At 30.6% G+C, this 15,547-nt stretch overlaps 1 protein-coding gene across 1 annotated transcript in view; it reads left to right on the plus strand.

Annotated features, from left to right (window-relative positions):
- Positions 1-11,605: 11,605 nt before the first annotated feature.
- LOC134692368 (vinculin-like) overlaps positions 11,606-15,547 on the plus strand; it is a 34,708-nt gene continuing 30,766 nt past the window's right edge. The window contains exon 1 of the mRNA XM_063552820.1: positions 11,606-11,680. Within this exon, the coding sequence (XP_063408890.1) occupies positions 11,606-11,680 (75 nt within the window). The remainder of the gene's footprint in view (positions 11,681-15,547) is intronic.

Below are 15,547 nucleotides of genomic sequence, written 5' to 3' on the forward strand. Positions count from 1 at the left end.
CAAGCAATTCGCCGACATATTTTCCGTATGCATAGTGACCCGAGCGTAACCCTCCTCGTAAAAATCCGGTAACCACAATACGCATGGATCTTTCATTGAAATAAACAAATATCTGATTATACATGTTAAACACGTGCTCAATACCCATGCTTTTTGTGATTTGTTTACTATAAGGTTACAATCGGTAAAATTCGGCTTCAAAACATGGCTTTTAATGAGCAGCCATATTAGTTAAATCATAACAAACAGAGAGAAAAAAATTTTACTATTATATGATATATTTGCGAAAATAATGATAAAATCGTGCACAGAGGACTAAGTTTCTGATGCACACATGCATTGGTTCAGGAATTGGACAAACATTATTTTTCACCACTCACTCGTGACTTTATTAAAGTCCGTATTGGACACGAGACACACAATAATGTGTGAAAATACCTAAATTATATTCGGTCAACAATGTGACTTATATTAACAGTAAGATAATTGAATTTACCCTTTGAAAAAAAACGTACTTATAAAACTACTTTCATGTAATAAAGTATGCACTTAAAGTCACAAACGAGCAAATATGCTCAGTTATATTACATCACAAAAGAGTGATTCTTATTCTCTCTCTCTTGTAATTAAAATTTTGCTAACGGTTAATTTTATAATAAAAAAAACTAAATATGCAAAATATCGAGAACTTCTTGGAAATAAGAAAAAGAATTTAAATCTGTCAAATTGTTTTTAACAACATGACAAAGTTTGAATTAAGTGGTGCAAATAAATTGAAAAATTTGCATTTCTTATTAATACCTTTATCAAATAACTTGTGTGAGAAAAACGATGTTACTGATGTTGATTTAATAATTCCTTTTGTAAGAAAAGATTTTTGGGTTTAGTAATTGTTGTAAATATTTCTTCTTTCAAGTTTCAAAATCATTATGAGATATTCATTTTGGGATTTATTCACCTTTGTAATGTAAATAGAATTCCAGTATATTGGCCACCGTGTAGCAATCTTATTAATGCAAAAGCAGACATTTTTTTTCAGGAATCATGGAACGGTTTTCTCACTTTGTCAGATTTTTGTTGCTAAATGGTATTACATGTAATTCACACGATCTACCTCTTATATCAGAGGACGTTCTCCTCTTTTTTTTTTATAGAACATTGCTTTAAAGTTTTGAAACTCAAACACACTACTATAAAAATTTACTCATGTGGTATAAAACATGCTTATTCGAAGTCAGGATATCATGATCCTTTAGAAACGCCTCATGGCGAATTTTTACCAAGACTCACTCTGATTTTAAAATCTGTTAAACGCATACAAGGCTCACAAACTAGAATTAGGTTGCCGAATACTTTTCCAATTTTACAGGCAATCTGCTTCAGAATGAGAAGAGGCGTGTTTGATAAATATATTGATTGTTTGATAGAAACAACATGGAAAGTTGCTTTTTTGCCTTTTTGAGATGTGGAGAATTTACCGTCATGAATGTTGATAAGTTTGACCCTCTAACTAGCTTGTGCATATCTGATATTATTTTAAAGATTGATTATACTATTCTGAGACTTAAAGAATCTAAAACTGATCCATTCCGAAAGGGAATAGATATGAAGCTTTTTAAAATAAATAACTCTATCTGCCCTTTTTGGCTATAAAGAGATATATATTTAGGCATTCTGAATTTGGAATTCCATCTGATCCGCTTTTTATAACAGGTAAAAGGGAAGCTTTAACAAGCCATTTTTTTTCTAGTGAAATTGAAGAATATTTTAGACCTTTGCAGTTATGAACCAAACTTGTATAATGGTCATTCGTTCAGATCTATATGATCAAAGTACTTGGTCGATGAAAATCAGATATTTATCGAAGATATATCAAAATTCCCCCAACTTCTATCAAATATGCTCAACAAAGTTAAACTGAGTCGTAAATTTATTTTTATATTTGTATATACTCATTATGTTATATAGGATTGTTTCCTTATGTATATTAATACACTTTATTTTTAGCTTACGCGGTTAATTTTTACTTCTCTTTGAAACATGTTAATTATCGTTGATATATTGAAGGCTTAACCACATCACATCATCCTTTCGGGCACTCAGTTGATTCTCATCTGAGTTTTTGGACATTAATGAAAATTTATTGTCTGGATCTATAAACCAAATTTCATTTATTCGCCCAAGAATTCAGTTGTCTCATCACCACCGTCAGTTTAACTCGTTCGGCAGCCATGCTGCGCTGTCTAAAGCAGAAGGGAGCCACGCTGTGCTCCCTCGGAACAATGATGTGTTCATTCGAACTAACGGGTGTGTCACTGCCTTTAAAAATTGCTTCTCATGAATGCAAATAAACTTTTAAGACAGGGACGGGTCACAATCTATACATAGCTGAGATGATTCCCAAGGGCCAAAAATAATTGTATAATCATAAACTTATGTAAATATATTGAAAAAAATTTGGTAGTCTGTATTCTCAATTTTATGTTTAGAAGTACTTGATTTTCCAATGGGTGATGTTGACCGCAAATCGCCAATGAGACATATTTATTACTCTCACGGTCTTTATAAATGATCTAAATATTTATTTGTTTTACAGTTTGACTCACACACATATTATGTTCTCTACAGATGTCTTTACTTTTGCGGTCAGTCAAAACTTTGATGTATCACTATTTAATTAGTATTTGATAGGCACGTGCATAGTATGAAAGAGATATTCCGGACATTAAGCTGTTCTTCATCTAATTATAGAGTTTCGAATGTACATGGAATCTTGGGTCATTTAAATCTTACTATCAATTTATATAAAGACTTAAAAAATCTGAGGGAATCTCGTTTAGTCTTTGTTTTCTCCTTGGTTTTCATTGTTAATGTCTAGTGAGACACAGAATAATTGTCCGTTTGTTAGTCACCAATTTTGTTATGTCTATCGTAGAATTGGTGCGTCGATTTCAGAAGAACTCTTTCATATTTCTGTCAGGAGCATACACGTGTTAAGAAAGTCAATAAAAAGTGACACGAGATGTACAAATAAGCATGGAGTGATTAAAAGATAGAACATTCTAAAATGCACGAGGTCAACAATGTGTTTTTTGTTTCAGTTGAAAAAATAATTTTACACTTTGAAGTTACACATGTAGATAGTCATAAAACTGATTTTCATGTGATACATTCTTGTTTTTCAGTTCAAACGAGTAAATATGTTGACATGGTTAATGTATACCACATTCAAACAACGTGTGATTCTAATTGTCTGGCATGCTACACAAATCTTACTAACTGTAAAAATCACAATGAAGTGTCAGTTTAGTTATTAAGAAATTTATAACATGGAATCACAAGGTAATAGGATTAAAATTGATTTGAACAAGGTGTCATGATCATACTCGTTAAAGTCTTAAGAAACCTCAAATTAAAAAAAAAATATGCATATGTTTTTTTTTTATAACTAAATGGATAGTTTTCATTATACAACTTATGTACATATACTTTTTTCTGAGGAAAATTCTTTAATTTGTCCACATTTAGAAGAAGTTTACTTATTTTTAATTGCTTGCTTCCAGCAAGCAATTCGCCGACATATTTTCCGTATGCATAGTGACCCGAGCGTAACCCTCCTCGTAAAAATCCGGTGACCACAATACGCATGGATCTTTCATTGAAATAAACAAATATCTGATTATACATGTTAAACACGTGCTCAATACCCATGCTTTTTGTGATTTGTTTACTATAAGGTTACAATCGGTAAAATTCGGCTTCAAAACACGGCTTTTAATGAGCAGCCATATTAGTTAAATCATAACAAACAGAGAGAAAAAAAATTGACTATTATATGATATATTTGCGAAAATAATGATAAAATCGTGCACAGAGGACTAAGTTTATGATGCACACATGCATTGGTTCAGGAATTGGACAAACATTACTTTTCACCACTCACTCGTTTCATATGACTTTAATAAAGTCCGTATTGGACACGAGACACACAATAATGTGTGAAAATATCTAAATTATATTCGGTCAACAATGTGACTTATATTAACAGTAAGATAATTGAATTTACCCTTTGAAGAAAAACGTACTTATAAAACTTCTTTCATGTAATAAAGTATGCACTTAAAGTCACAAACGAGCAAATATGCTCAGTTATATTACATCAAAAAAGAGTGATTCTTATTCTCTCTCTTGTAATTAAAATTTTGCTAACTGTTAGTTTTATAATAAAAAAAAACTAAATATGCAAAATATGGAGAACTTCTTGGAAATAAGAAAAATAATTTAAATCTGTCAAATTGTTTTGAACAACATGACAAAGTTTGAATTAAGTGGTGCAAATAAATTGAAAAATTTGCATTTCTTATTAATACCTTTATCAAATAACTTGTGTGAGAAAAACGATGTTACTGATGTTGATTTAATAATTCCTTTTGTAAGAAAAGATTTTTGGGTTTAGTAATTGTTGTAAATATTTCTTCTTTCAAGTTTCAAAATCATTATGAGATATTCATTTTGGGATTTATTCACCTTTTTAATGTAAATAGAATTCCAGCATATTGGCCACTGTGTAGAAATCTTATTAATGCAAAAGCAGACATTTTTTTTCAGGAATCATGGGACAAAGAGTATAAAAATGTTGAATGATTGAAAGAACTTAAAGAAAATTATGACAATTATCCTGAGGCCAACAAAGATTTTGTTTGTTTGATACCTGGCACAAATGTTTAGTCTTATATATATCCGATGACATCTTTTTAAGTGAAAAAAAGCTCATTCAAAGTGTTATATTTTACACTGAAATCTTTATTTTCGACTTTTTGTCCTTTTGATATATTTCGCCTCTCTGTATGAATACTCTAGAATTGTCAAAATCAAATTTACTGTTTAGTGTTCTATATATTGATATACAATAGCAAAGTACTAAAACCGTTGAAGCAACACTAAAATTTATATTTGTCAATATTTTTTGACTAAGGTATCGCTTTTTTTCCACTTAGCTGTTTTCGGAATACTTGTCGTTATTATTTCAATGATCTCTTACTATGCAAAAAAAAAGAAAAGAAACTAGATTTACCATTGCAAACAATAGCGGATGTCACCCTTCCCCAATCGCCACTAAGTGGCAGGCATTTCAGGAGAAATTGACAGTGAATGCACACATATGCATGATTATACATCTTTCTGTAATTTTTTTAGTTCATTTAGAGCATTTAAAAACAAATTACATTTCTGCCGTTTCCATTTTTAAAGTCATAAGTCTCATTTATACTTGCCAGTTAACAATAATATTAAGTTTCATAAAGTTCAAAGCATTTGGATTTTTTTTTTTACATTTTTGCAGTTTCCATGGCAACAATGGTCTTTTAAAAAAAAAAATCCAACATCAAAAGCCTCATTCATACTTACCATTCTACAATCATATAAAGTTTCATCAATTTTGGAGCATTTTGAAATTTTTGAAAAATTTTACATTTGTGATGGTGTCTATGACAACAGAGACCTGTCCCAAAATTAAATGGTATATACCACATTAGTACATGGGAGGCACCATACCATCGAAGTTTCGATCAATTTGACGTACCATTTTTAAGAAAGTAAATGCCACTTTAAGGTTGTTGAATCATTTTGACCTGTTTTGCATTGTTTCCATTGTAACGGCAGACATTTTCGAAATTTCGACGCCAAATTCCACATCTACCAATGTTGCTCATCGTTACTATAAAGTTTCAACAAATATGGGCATTTTAATATTTTTGAAATTTTTGGTGTAGTTTCCATGGCAACACAGTAATTCCAATGACTGCCAATATCATCCAAAACCAGTATATGCCGGGCACCTGTATTAAAATACAATAATTCTAAGTTTAATTATGTTGAAATAATTCACCAAAAGCAAAAATCTGGATTTTTTCACATTTGTTCCGTTTCCATGGTAACGGCAGCCATTTTTTTATGTTCTTAAGACCTTCTACAACCCCAAATTTTATGATTCTCATTATAGTTAACTTTCATTAAGATTGGTACCATTGGCTCCGAGGAAAACTGCCGGACAAAATAGGTGGAAGAAAAATAATAATACAGAAAGAGAAACAGAGAAAAAGCAATATGTCACCCGACATTGTCGATCGGGTGACATAAAAAAGACAATAAGAAAATAGATACTCTCATGCGTTTTCCATTATTAAATCTTGATCTTTACAAAATGAACTTTAATCAAATATAAATGTCATTTTATCCTGATATTTTGTTACAGTGGTTTTTTATTTCAGATTTTGCTTATTGGCTTTCATGAAATTTATATATTGTCAAATGTTAAATAAGATCCAAAATCAGCTATGAATTATATAGTTTAATCTTAGAATTCAATAAAATGCAATTTTCCATTGTAGTCATTCATGCATAGTAACTTAGTACGCGAAAAAGTAAGTTCTATGAAAATAAGAAGTTTATGAAACTAGATTGTATAAGTGAGTTAATATACTTATCAAAGATACCTGACTTAAGATTTAGTACACCAGACGAGCGCACCAATACCTGCTAAGGGGTCAATAACACACCCACCAGTGTTGAACACGAGTCACACAATAAAGTGTGAAAAATTCTAAATTGTACTACGTTAACAATGTCTGTTTTTGTAATAGTATGCAAATTAAATTTACACTTAGAAGTTAGACAAACTTATTAAACTATTTTCCCGTGATAAAATCTGCTCTCCAAGTTCTAATAAACCAAAACGCACAGTTAGTAAACATTTAGAAGTGTGATTTCATCGCTTAAAATTCTTGCTAACGCACAGTTTGGTTTAATGTTGAAGACGCTTATAAAATATGCATCAGCAAAATCAAACGTGGAGGTACTTTTGAATTTAAATCAGTTTTCGAGTATGAAATCATAGTTATTGATTCTTCACCTTGTTTATAGAAATATTTATGTTCATGTAATGATAAACTGATTAATTTAGAATGAAACTTATTATACATGAATATCAGAAACAGTTAGATTTTCCACCTGCACAAAAGGACGTCAAACCTGCCACGGTCAACCAAATAGTATAGGCTCCCGGCATTTTGTTTATGAAAATGTCAGGGACTGAATTTTCGGCTCTCCCTTGACACCATTTGCGAGTATGGTCTTGATGAAACGATGATAGTCCGTATCTCCCCATCCAATGTTAATTTTCATAGGAAATTAGAAATGCTGATTTTGAGTTTACTCAAGTTAGATTTTATGGGATTTTTGCTTTGTATATAAAGGGCATAATGATATAGATTAACTAAAACATTTTCTGTTGCAATTAGTTTGAGGTTAAATCTTAGTTTGACTTGACTACATAGTATTTGAATTTTGAGGGTCTGATTACCAATGAGCTGACTATCACACAAGTTTATTTGATTGATGAATGTCATAATAAATATACCAACACAGTGTACTGTATTCAGTCTGTGAGTAGAACAATCAAGTCCTTCTACATGTAGTAGCTTCTCTATCCATATGTCTGTCCTTCACAAATACCTATGTTGTATGATAACTAAATGTATTTTGACTGATTGATAATTAATTGACTAAGGCTGAAGTGACCCTTTATGATGCCTCATTTTGCTTCTTTTTAAGTACTTCAGACACCAAAAGCTTGCAACAAGAGAAGTTAGAGAAGATGTCACTTATTCTTCTGGCATTGGCTTGGAAGACAACCTTTCAGATGACATTGAAGAAATTCCAAGTCCATCACTGCAACCTGCATATCAAAGTATTGAATGGTCCACTACAGTGAATAACATTTTCTTTGACATTGAAGCAACAGGCTTAGGTATAATTGCAGTAAAAAGATTTATCTCCACTATAGAAATTTTGAGTTGACATAGGTTTTTAGAATTGGTTTGATATGGTCATGTGTTGAAATTTCAACCCTATTTTTCATAAAAAAAAATTGAAACTTTATACATGTGTCTAAATTACCAGACAAATTCATTATAAAATTGATCAACTACAAAAATGATGAACCACACTAAAACATAAATTATATTCAGGTACTCTAAAAGGGTGAGATGTTTGTGCTATATATTATACTTGTATGCCTCCAAGATATTGTGTATTTAAAAAAATATGTGGTATGTTTGCCACTGAAACAACTCTTCACAAAGGACCAAATAGCATAGAAATTAACAACAATAGGTCACTGAATTCCCTTCAACAATAAGCAAAGCCCATACTTCATAGTAAGCTATAAAGAGTCCGAAAATATGTATGGCTTCTTTGCTCAAAGAACAATGTATGGTCAAATATTAGGTCTCAAATTTACAAACTAAGTTTATTCTCAAAATGGACTGTTCAGTACCCAGGTTATGTTATAGTCGTTGATTTGACAATTTTAGCTTCAGTTTACTACTTTCTTGAAAACAAAAACGGGGATCAATGAGCATTCAAATAGTATAGATAATATGAGTGACCGGCTTCAAAAGCTTGGGCTTGTAAAGTTTAAAAAATTTCTAGTAAATGCATTTTTCAATTCTTATTGGCATGATTCTGTTGGCTAGTAGTACTTGTTCAACATATGTCTATCATGAAAGTAATTTACCATTGTTATGCCTTTTATATTTCAGCAAGAAACTCTCACATAACACAGATTTCTGCAACATCTTACAAAGGTTCTATCAACACATATGTACTTCCAAAGAAACCAATAACACCCAAGGCACAGGAAATAACACGGATCAAAGTTGAAGGGAGCAAGATGTTTTGCCATGACAAGGAAGTGAAATCTGTTGGCATCAAAGAGGCTTTAAATATGTTTATATTATTTTTAGCACAATTCAAGAAAAATGTAATTATTGGTCATAACATCAAGTCATATGACTTACCAGTGCTGTTTTGTGCTGTAAATAACTGTTCCATTATAAATGAATTTTCATGTACCATTCTTGGATTTTTAGACACGCTACAACTATTCAAATCTTTGTTACCTGGATTAACCTCATATTCACAATCAAATTTGTACAATACAGTATTAAATGAAACATATGACGGTCATGATTCAATGGAGGACGTTGTTGCTTTGAGTCGTCTTTTTCATCACTTGTCTCCATCAACAGAAGCAAAACAATTGTCATCTTTTTCCTTTGATTCAGCTGCAAGGAGATATGACCACAACCAGAAAACTAAACTACTTCTTCCTACTTTGACACCTCTTACAGAGAAGAAAGTTATCACACTAAGAACTTCAAATGTAATAGCAGCAAGTTGCATGTCTTTTTCTCACCTACGCATTTCATATGCAAGAGATGGCCGCCAAGGAATAGAAGATGTTCTGAAAGAGGAGGATGTAAATGGAAAAGTGCGTGCCACCAAATCAAAGAAGATAGTGGATGCCATATCAGACTTTTTCAAAAGTTTAAAACCAGATGAGTGATGTACTATAACATGTACCTTTCATATTTGTATATCCGAATTTGAACTGAATTCCAATTTTGCTTTTGGTTATTTCATATTCAAAATTTTTAATATAGATTATGGTCTTCAGAGTGTAAATTTGTTTTCTTTAAAACTAATTGGCATGTAAATTAATGTTCAGGTATTTTTTTGTCATTGAGAATGTTTATTTTTCTATCCATTTATTATCTGAAGCATGCAATTCTGGTCTAAGCAAAAGTGGAGAGTCATCTAATTCTATTGATATTTTGGAAAATACTTTATTTCAAATTGATCATAGGGACTGTATTGAGCAAGAATTTATGTGATAATTAAAAAATATATCAGCTATTACAAATGATTGATTCTGAAAAAAAATAAAGGGTATAATTTTGAGTATTGTCATGGACCTCTTGCTGCACTTATCAATATTTACATTGTAAGGGAACGTTGGTATCTGTATGGTGCCTTACATGTAATTGTTTTAATTCCCTTTGAATTTCAAGGTATAGCAACAATTGTATCATATTATGGTATGTATGATAAGTTTGTTAATTTTTCCAGTTATGATGTTAAAGGGTTAAATTTTTACAAAATTCTGGATTTTTAAACCTGGCTATTTACAAGAAACTTCCTGTGATGGTCAACATATGATTGTGTGTTACAGATTGAAAAAAAGGAAAAAGTTGGAAAACTATGTTTACTAGCTAACATCACATGATCATTTGCTCTATAATGGTATACTTTAATTTTTGTTTATGAAGTTTTTAAAGTAAAATGAGGCAGTAATACTACTGAAATTGAACAAAATATGGGCAAAACCACAGTTTTTGGAAAATTCAAATTCAGTTTATTTTCTAATTCTAACATGGATTTTTTTCTTGTATCAGTTTTCAAGATCATAATACCTTCCTTATTAACTATTAATTATCAAAATATGGTTCTGATTACATTTTTCTTTTTTTACCCCATAAAGATGGTAGAAAGTCTGGATTTTGAGTAAAATCTAGTGTTTGAAAATCTCAATTATGCTTATAAATTTTCAAATTCCAACATGGATTTTTTTCTTGTATCTGTTTTTAAGATCATTAGATCTTTCTTTTTTACCCTTTATCTTTGAAATGTGGTTTTGATTACAATTTCCTATTTTGTATGTCCTTAAAGGTTGTAAAAAGTGTAGATCTTGGGTAAAATCCATTTTTTCAAAAATTCAAATTAAGATTTTTTTTCGAATTCCAACATGGATTTTATTCTTGTATTAGTTTTAAGAATCATTAGACCTTCATTTTTAAATATTAATTTTTAAAATGTGGTTCTGATTACAATTTCTTTTTTTTTAAGCCTTTAAAGGTCATAAAAAGTGAGGATTTTGGGCAAAATCCAGTTTTTGAAAATTGAAATGAAGATTTTTTTCTAATTCCAACATGCATTTTTTTCTTGTATCAGTTTTTAAAATCATAAGACCTTCCTTTTTAACTATTAATTATTGAAATTTGGTTCTAATTACAATTTCCTATTTTTTTACTACCTAAAAGGTTGTAGGAAGTGTGGATTTTTTGAAAAATCCATGTTATAGGTGGTGCTGAAATTTATTATCATTATGCAAACAAGTATTAATTTCTTTGCAATTTGACAAGTATTTTTACTAAATATTATGAATTGTAATTGATTTATTGTTTTCTATTTTAATTATATGAGATTTTTTTTATTTAAAGGTAAAGGTATTTTTTCTATTGAAAATGTGAAGAATTACCTCCCTTTTCTGATTGTATGATAAAAAAAAATTTTGACATGGATTTCTTAATTAAACATGAAAACATGTTAAAAAGTGTTATATCTTTATTTTCTATGCCATTTTGAAGCATTCTAATTACATCAACCTGAGCAGCATACTCCCTTAAGAGAGAGCTATATCTCTTGCACGTTAAAGACACCCGATAGATTTTGAAAAAGAGCAGGCTAATGCCGCTACAAGGCAGCACTCGCACCACAAAGTGGAAAGTGATCAATAGAAGTTGCAAAACTTGTTTCCCAATCCATTATAAATAAATAAAGCAAAGACTGGGAAACACGAGCCACAAATTGGAATTGTCCAAAGGTGAACATAGAAACCACATAATCGGCATAATATTTCACTCAACAGCTAATGAGAGAGTTAAAGATTCTGAAGGTTATCTTGCCAACGGAAATTCAAGCTAAAATGGGACAATCAAAACAAAACAGATATACCAGATTTTGTCCTATTCTGACAACAAAAGCATCGTTCCAGAGACAGGTATGTACGAATCACATAAAGTTTAACTTAGGGCGAAGAGATGAGTATGCGAGTTAATTTGCACCATTTATTCTATCTTTTATTCTTAAATCATATGGTCGCTTACAATCGATTTTCTACAAATAAAGAATAATTTCACATAAGTAAAAATACATAAATTATAATAAGATACACATTGAACTAAAAAAACAATGAAAACCAAGTTCTCTCGTAAGTTAAAAATTACGTTTAAAATAATAATTAAAAGTTACGCATATTTCTAATAAATAGTATACAATGTTTTCTCTATTTAAATAAGTTTTGATGTAATAAAAAGAAAGTATACATAAAAAGTTTCTTACCAACTATAATCTGTCTAATAAAAAACAATGTGCATCCGTATGTTATCAAATAAGTCTTGACGACGAAGCGCACGTCAAAGGCGTAACTTCATAAAACAGAAACGGGAAAATGTGTTGTTCAAAAGAGCGCAACGTTACATTAGCGCTTTCATAAATACATAGTAAAAACTGTGTTTCGTATTCTTACAAGAATAAATGAATACGTTAGTTAAACAATTAATAGATAATAAACTTATAAATAAAATTTGAATTTTTCAAATCTTACAGTATGCAAGAAAATATTTTCGAAACACTATTTCATCCAAATAAGATTTGGAATTGAGCATGTGGAAAATTCCAACAATCCAGATTAAGAATGGCAATTCAAGTGACAACATTATTTATTGCCGACCATCGCCATGTGTGATATTTCTACGGCCTACACAAGTGTCCAACCCTAGATGGATGGAGTTGCAAGTGCTTAGTATAAATGTACACAACAAAGGAGTAACACAGGATATTTTTTTTGGAATAGTAGAAAAAGTAACCGCCATTTTGATCTAGTAAGCGTTCATATCCTGGTCTAAATGAAACAAAAATTTAACCCGAAAAAAATGTTTTCTGTCTGACTTAAAACAGAAAAATAATAAAGAAGTTGCAGCCGGACTTTTTTGCAGTTAAAAGAATTCATTTAATAAAAACAACACACAAATACAGAGTACTATTTCAATAAATGGATTGACATATGTCTTCATCATATAATGATTTTAAGAGAGAACATTGCTTAATAATTATAAGAAATCATAAAACATGCATTAAGTACGGTAAGCATTCACTGGAGAAAAAAGTTTAGGATGGTCGATATATTATGCGCAAATCAGCCAGTGCAAACTAAATACACCCAATTGTCTTAGACATACATTTATATAGAGTTGGGAGTATGATGTTTTTTTACACTCCAACGTGTTGAAGTCGAAATCACCATTCGAAAATGTTACGGACATAATCACGAATTGTATGACCATTAAAGAATATATGTTTCATTCACATATGACGATGAACATTTTCAAATACTTGAATTACAGCATTCCTTGTGAATGTTAATTTGGAAAAGCGCTTCGAAAACATAGAATAAAACCACTTTCATTTTCATTTTTTGTGACCTATTTTGTTTTGTTTACATCGGTAATTCAATGTGTGATAAGATTTTAGACAATACTATTGAAATAATCAAATTTTATTTTAACCATAGTATTTTAGGAAATATATTTGTTTAGCCCTTTTAACATTTTTTATTCGAGCGTAACTGATTAGTCTATTGTTGACGAAACGCGCGTCCTACGAAGATATAAAATTTCGGTCCTGGTATCTATGATGAGTTTATTTGATTTGTATCTGTAAATTAATTTATGATAGATAATCGCTTTAATAAAGTACACTTGCTGTTTAGAGTAAGAAAAACTTCATATTTATCACGTCGATGCCTTGTATAGCCGACTAAAAAGTAATGTTTTTTTCTCATTGATAGACCGTATAATTAGATTTAATTGTTTAAGATCCTTTTTTTCTTCTTTTATGTTGAATCTCTCCATTTTGACTTTGGTGGATACTTGTCTACTGTGCAATCATATCACATCTATTTATTTGTTTATTAAATGTTCAACTCGGAAATTAATTGAACCCTAGAACATGATACAGGACGACTTCATGCTATGTTATATCGGAAAAGTGTTCGATATTCCAGGTTTAAAAAAAAAAATTTCAGAAATGGGAGAAACTATACAAATAAAGTTAAAAGTTTCAAGAAAACATTAAAATTATTTTATCATTGTTTATTCAAGGTCAGAATGCTTTAATGATTTAAATTAATATTAATATATAACAAATGTTTCTTACGTTTTTGAATGTTTAAAGTATCTTGTAAGTGTGTTTTGTACACTGTGTTTGTTTGTCTTATTTTATGCTAGTCATGGTGTTGTCAGTTCGTCTCTCTCTCTCTCTCTCTCTCTCTCTCTTTTTTAATTTGATAAAATTGAAACAGTAATAACAACTTTCGGTCAAACATCCTGTCGATACAATATATCTGTAATATTTTGGATGGATTAAGGTTATGATTTTTCAGACGGATTATGCCGTCTTTACACTTACTCCTTTGGATCTGAACTGTTTGGTATAGTCTGGGAAAATATTGTTTATGTCTTTTGTGAATTGTTTTAGATAAATTAAAGACCAAGGTTATTCAAAAAGGGAAAGTCCATAACAATTGACCAGATTAAACGTCATGAACCAATGGAATGAGTATTCTTTCAGTTTATTTTCTACTTCAACGTGGTGTAATTAAAGGAGCCATTCATTTACATTGTTTAAAATGTTGTCATATCGGGCCCTCTATATATAATAGGCTGATCTTGTCGGAGCTCATTTTCCATAATTTTTTTTTTATTTTGCAATGACAGTAGGGGATTGTAACATGTATTGCCCAACAACCAAGTACATGCTGCTAACAATGATCTACCAGTTTTTTTTAATTTTTAACCAAGTTTTCGTATTTTTACATTATAGCTAATCGCATTATTCAGAAATGTACGAAAGTTTACGAATCACGCGTTTTTATCTTTTAAAAAAGGTTGAAGTTTGATGAAAAACATTAATCATATTTAACGCTTGTCTTCTCAAGATAACAATGTTGTTCTGTTTTTAAATGAACACAAGCAAAAGCAGTAAATACATGCAATGGACAAACATTACCAATATGACTATAAGAATTTCTGACCATAAACAGTACGTTGGATACTGGATTCTTATGACTAAGAGACTATCAAATTGATTTTGAATGGGATCATCAATCAAATTAGTTCTAACAAGATGCGGAAAAACATCGCGTTGATACAATTCATTGTGATTTGTACCATTTTTAATTATTACACCACTGTCCTGTGTATAAGAATGTATGGTTGAAAGCCCACAAACAAGTCTATTTATTACTATCAACATGTCCCAAATCATCACCCTATATTACAGTGAATGTAAATGATTTCAATCTGTCAAATTTGTTTTGTAATAAATAAGGCCGTTCTTTATAAAAGAGGGGACAAGATAAATAATAGTACACAAGACACAACCGAGAAAATTAAAGACTAAGCAACACGAACCCAACAAAGAACTGGGGGTGGTCTCAGGGGCTTCGGACGGGTAAGCAGACCCTGACCCACAATTGGTCACCGTCGTGTTGCTTATTTTATTTCAAGCTCAGTAAATAGTCAAATTCGTTAGGTCACATCTATTTAATTTTTTTAAATCATTTTATGTCAGAACCTTAAGCTTTCATGGCTGAACGTGTAAGAGCTTATGTCCTATTTGATCTTTCAAGTTTGTAAAAACAAAAAGGATGTTATAATTTATTGCCTTCCAACGAAGTACTTATTTGCCAAAATAATGATTTATGTTTTTTTCAAAGTTTGATAAAAAAAAAGAATGATAATTTTGAACCGAAAAAGTAAAAAAAAATGTTAAGTCCGGATTCGTGTTACTCATCAAATGTCTTGAG

This window comes from Mytilus trossulus, chromosome 12, assembly GCF_036588685.1.
Source record: "Mytilus trossulus isolate FHL-02 chromosome 12, PNRI_Mtr1.1.1.hap1, whole genome shotgun sequence".
In the NCBI taxonomy this organism is placed as follows: domain Eukaryota; kingdom Metazoa; phylum Mollusca; class Bivalvia; order Mytilida; family Mytilidae; genus Mytilus; species Mytilus trossulus.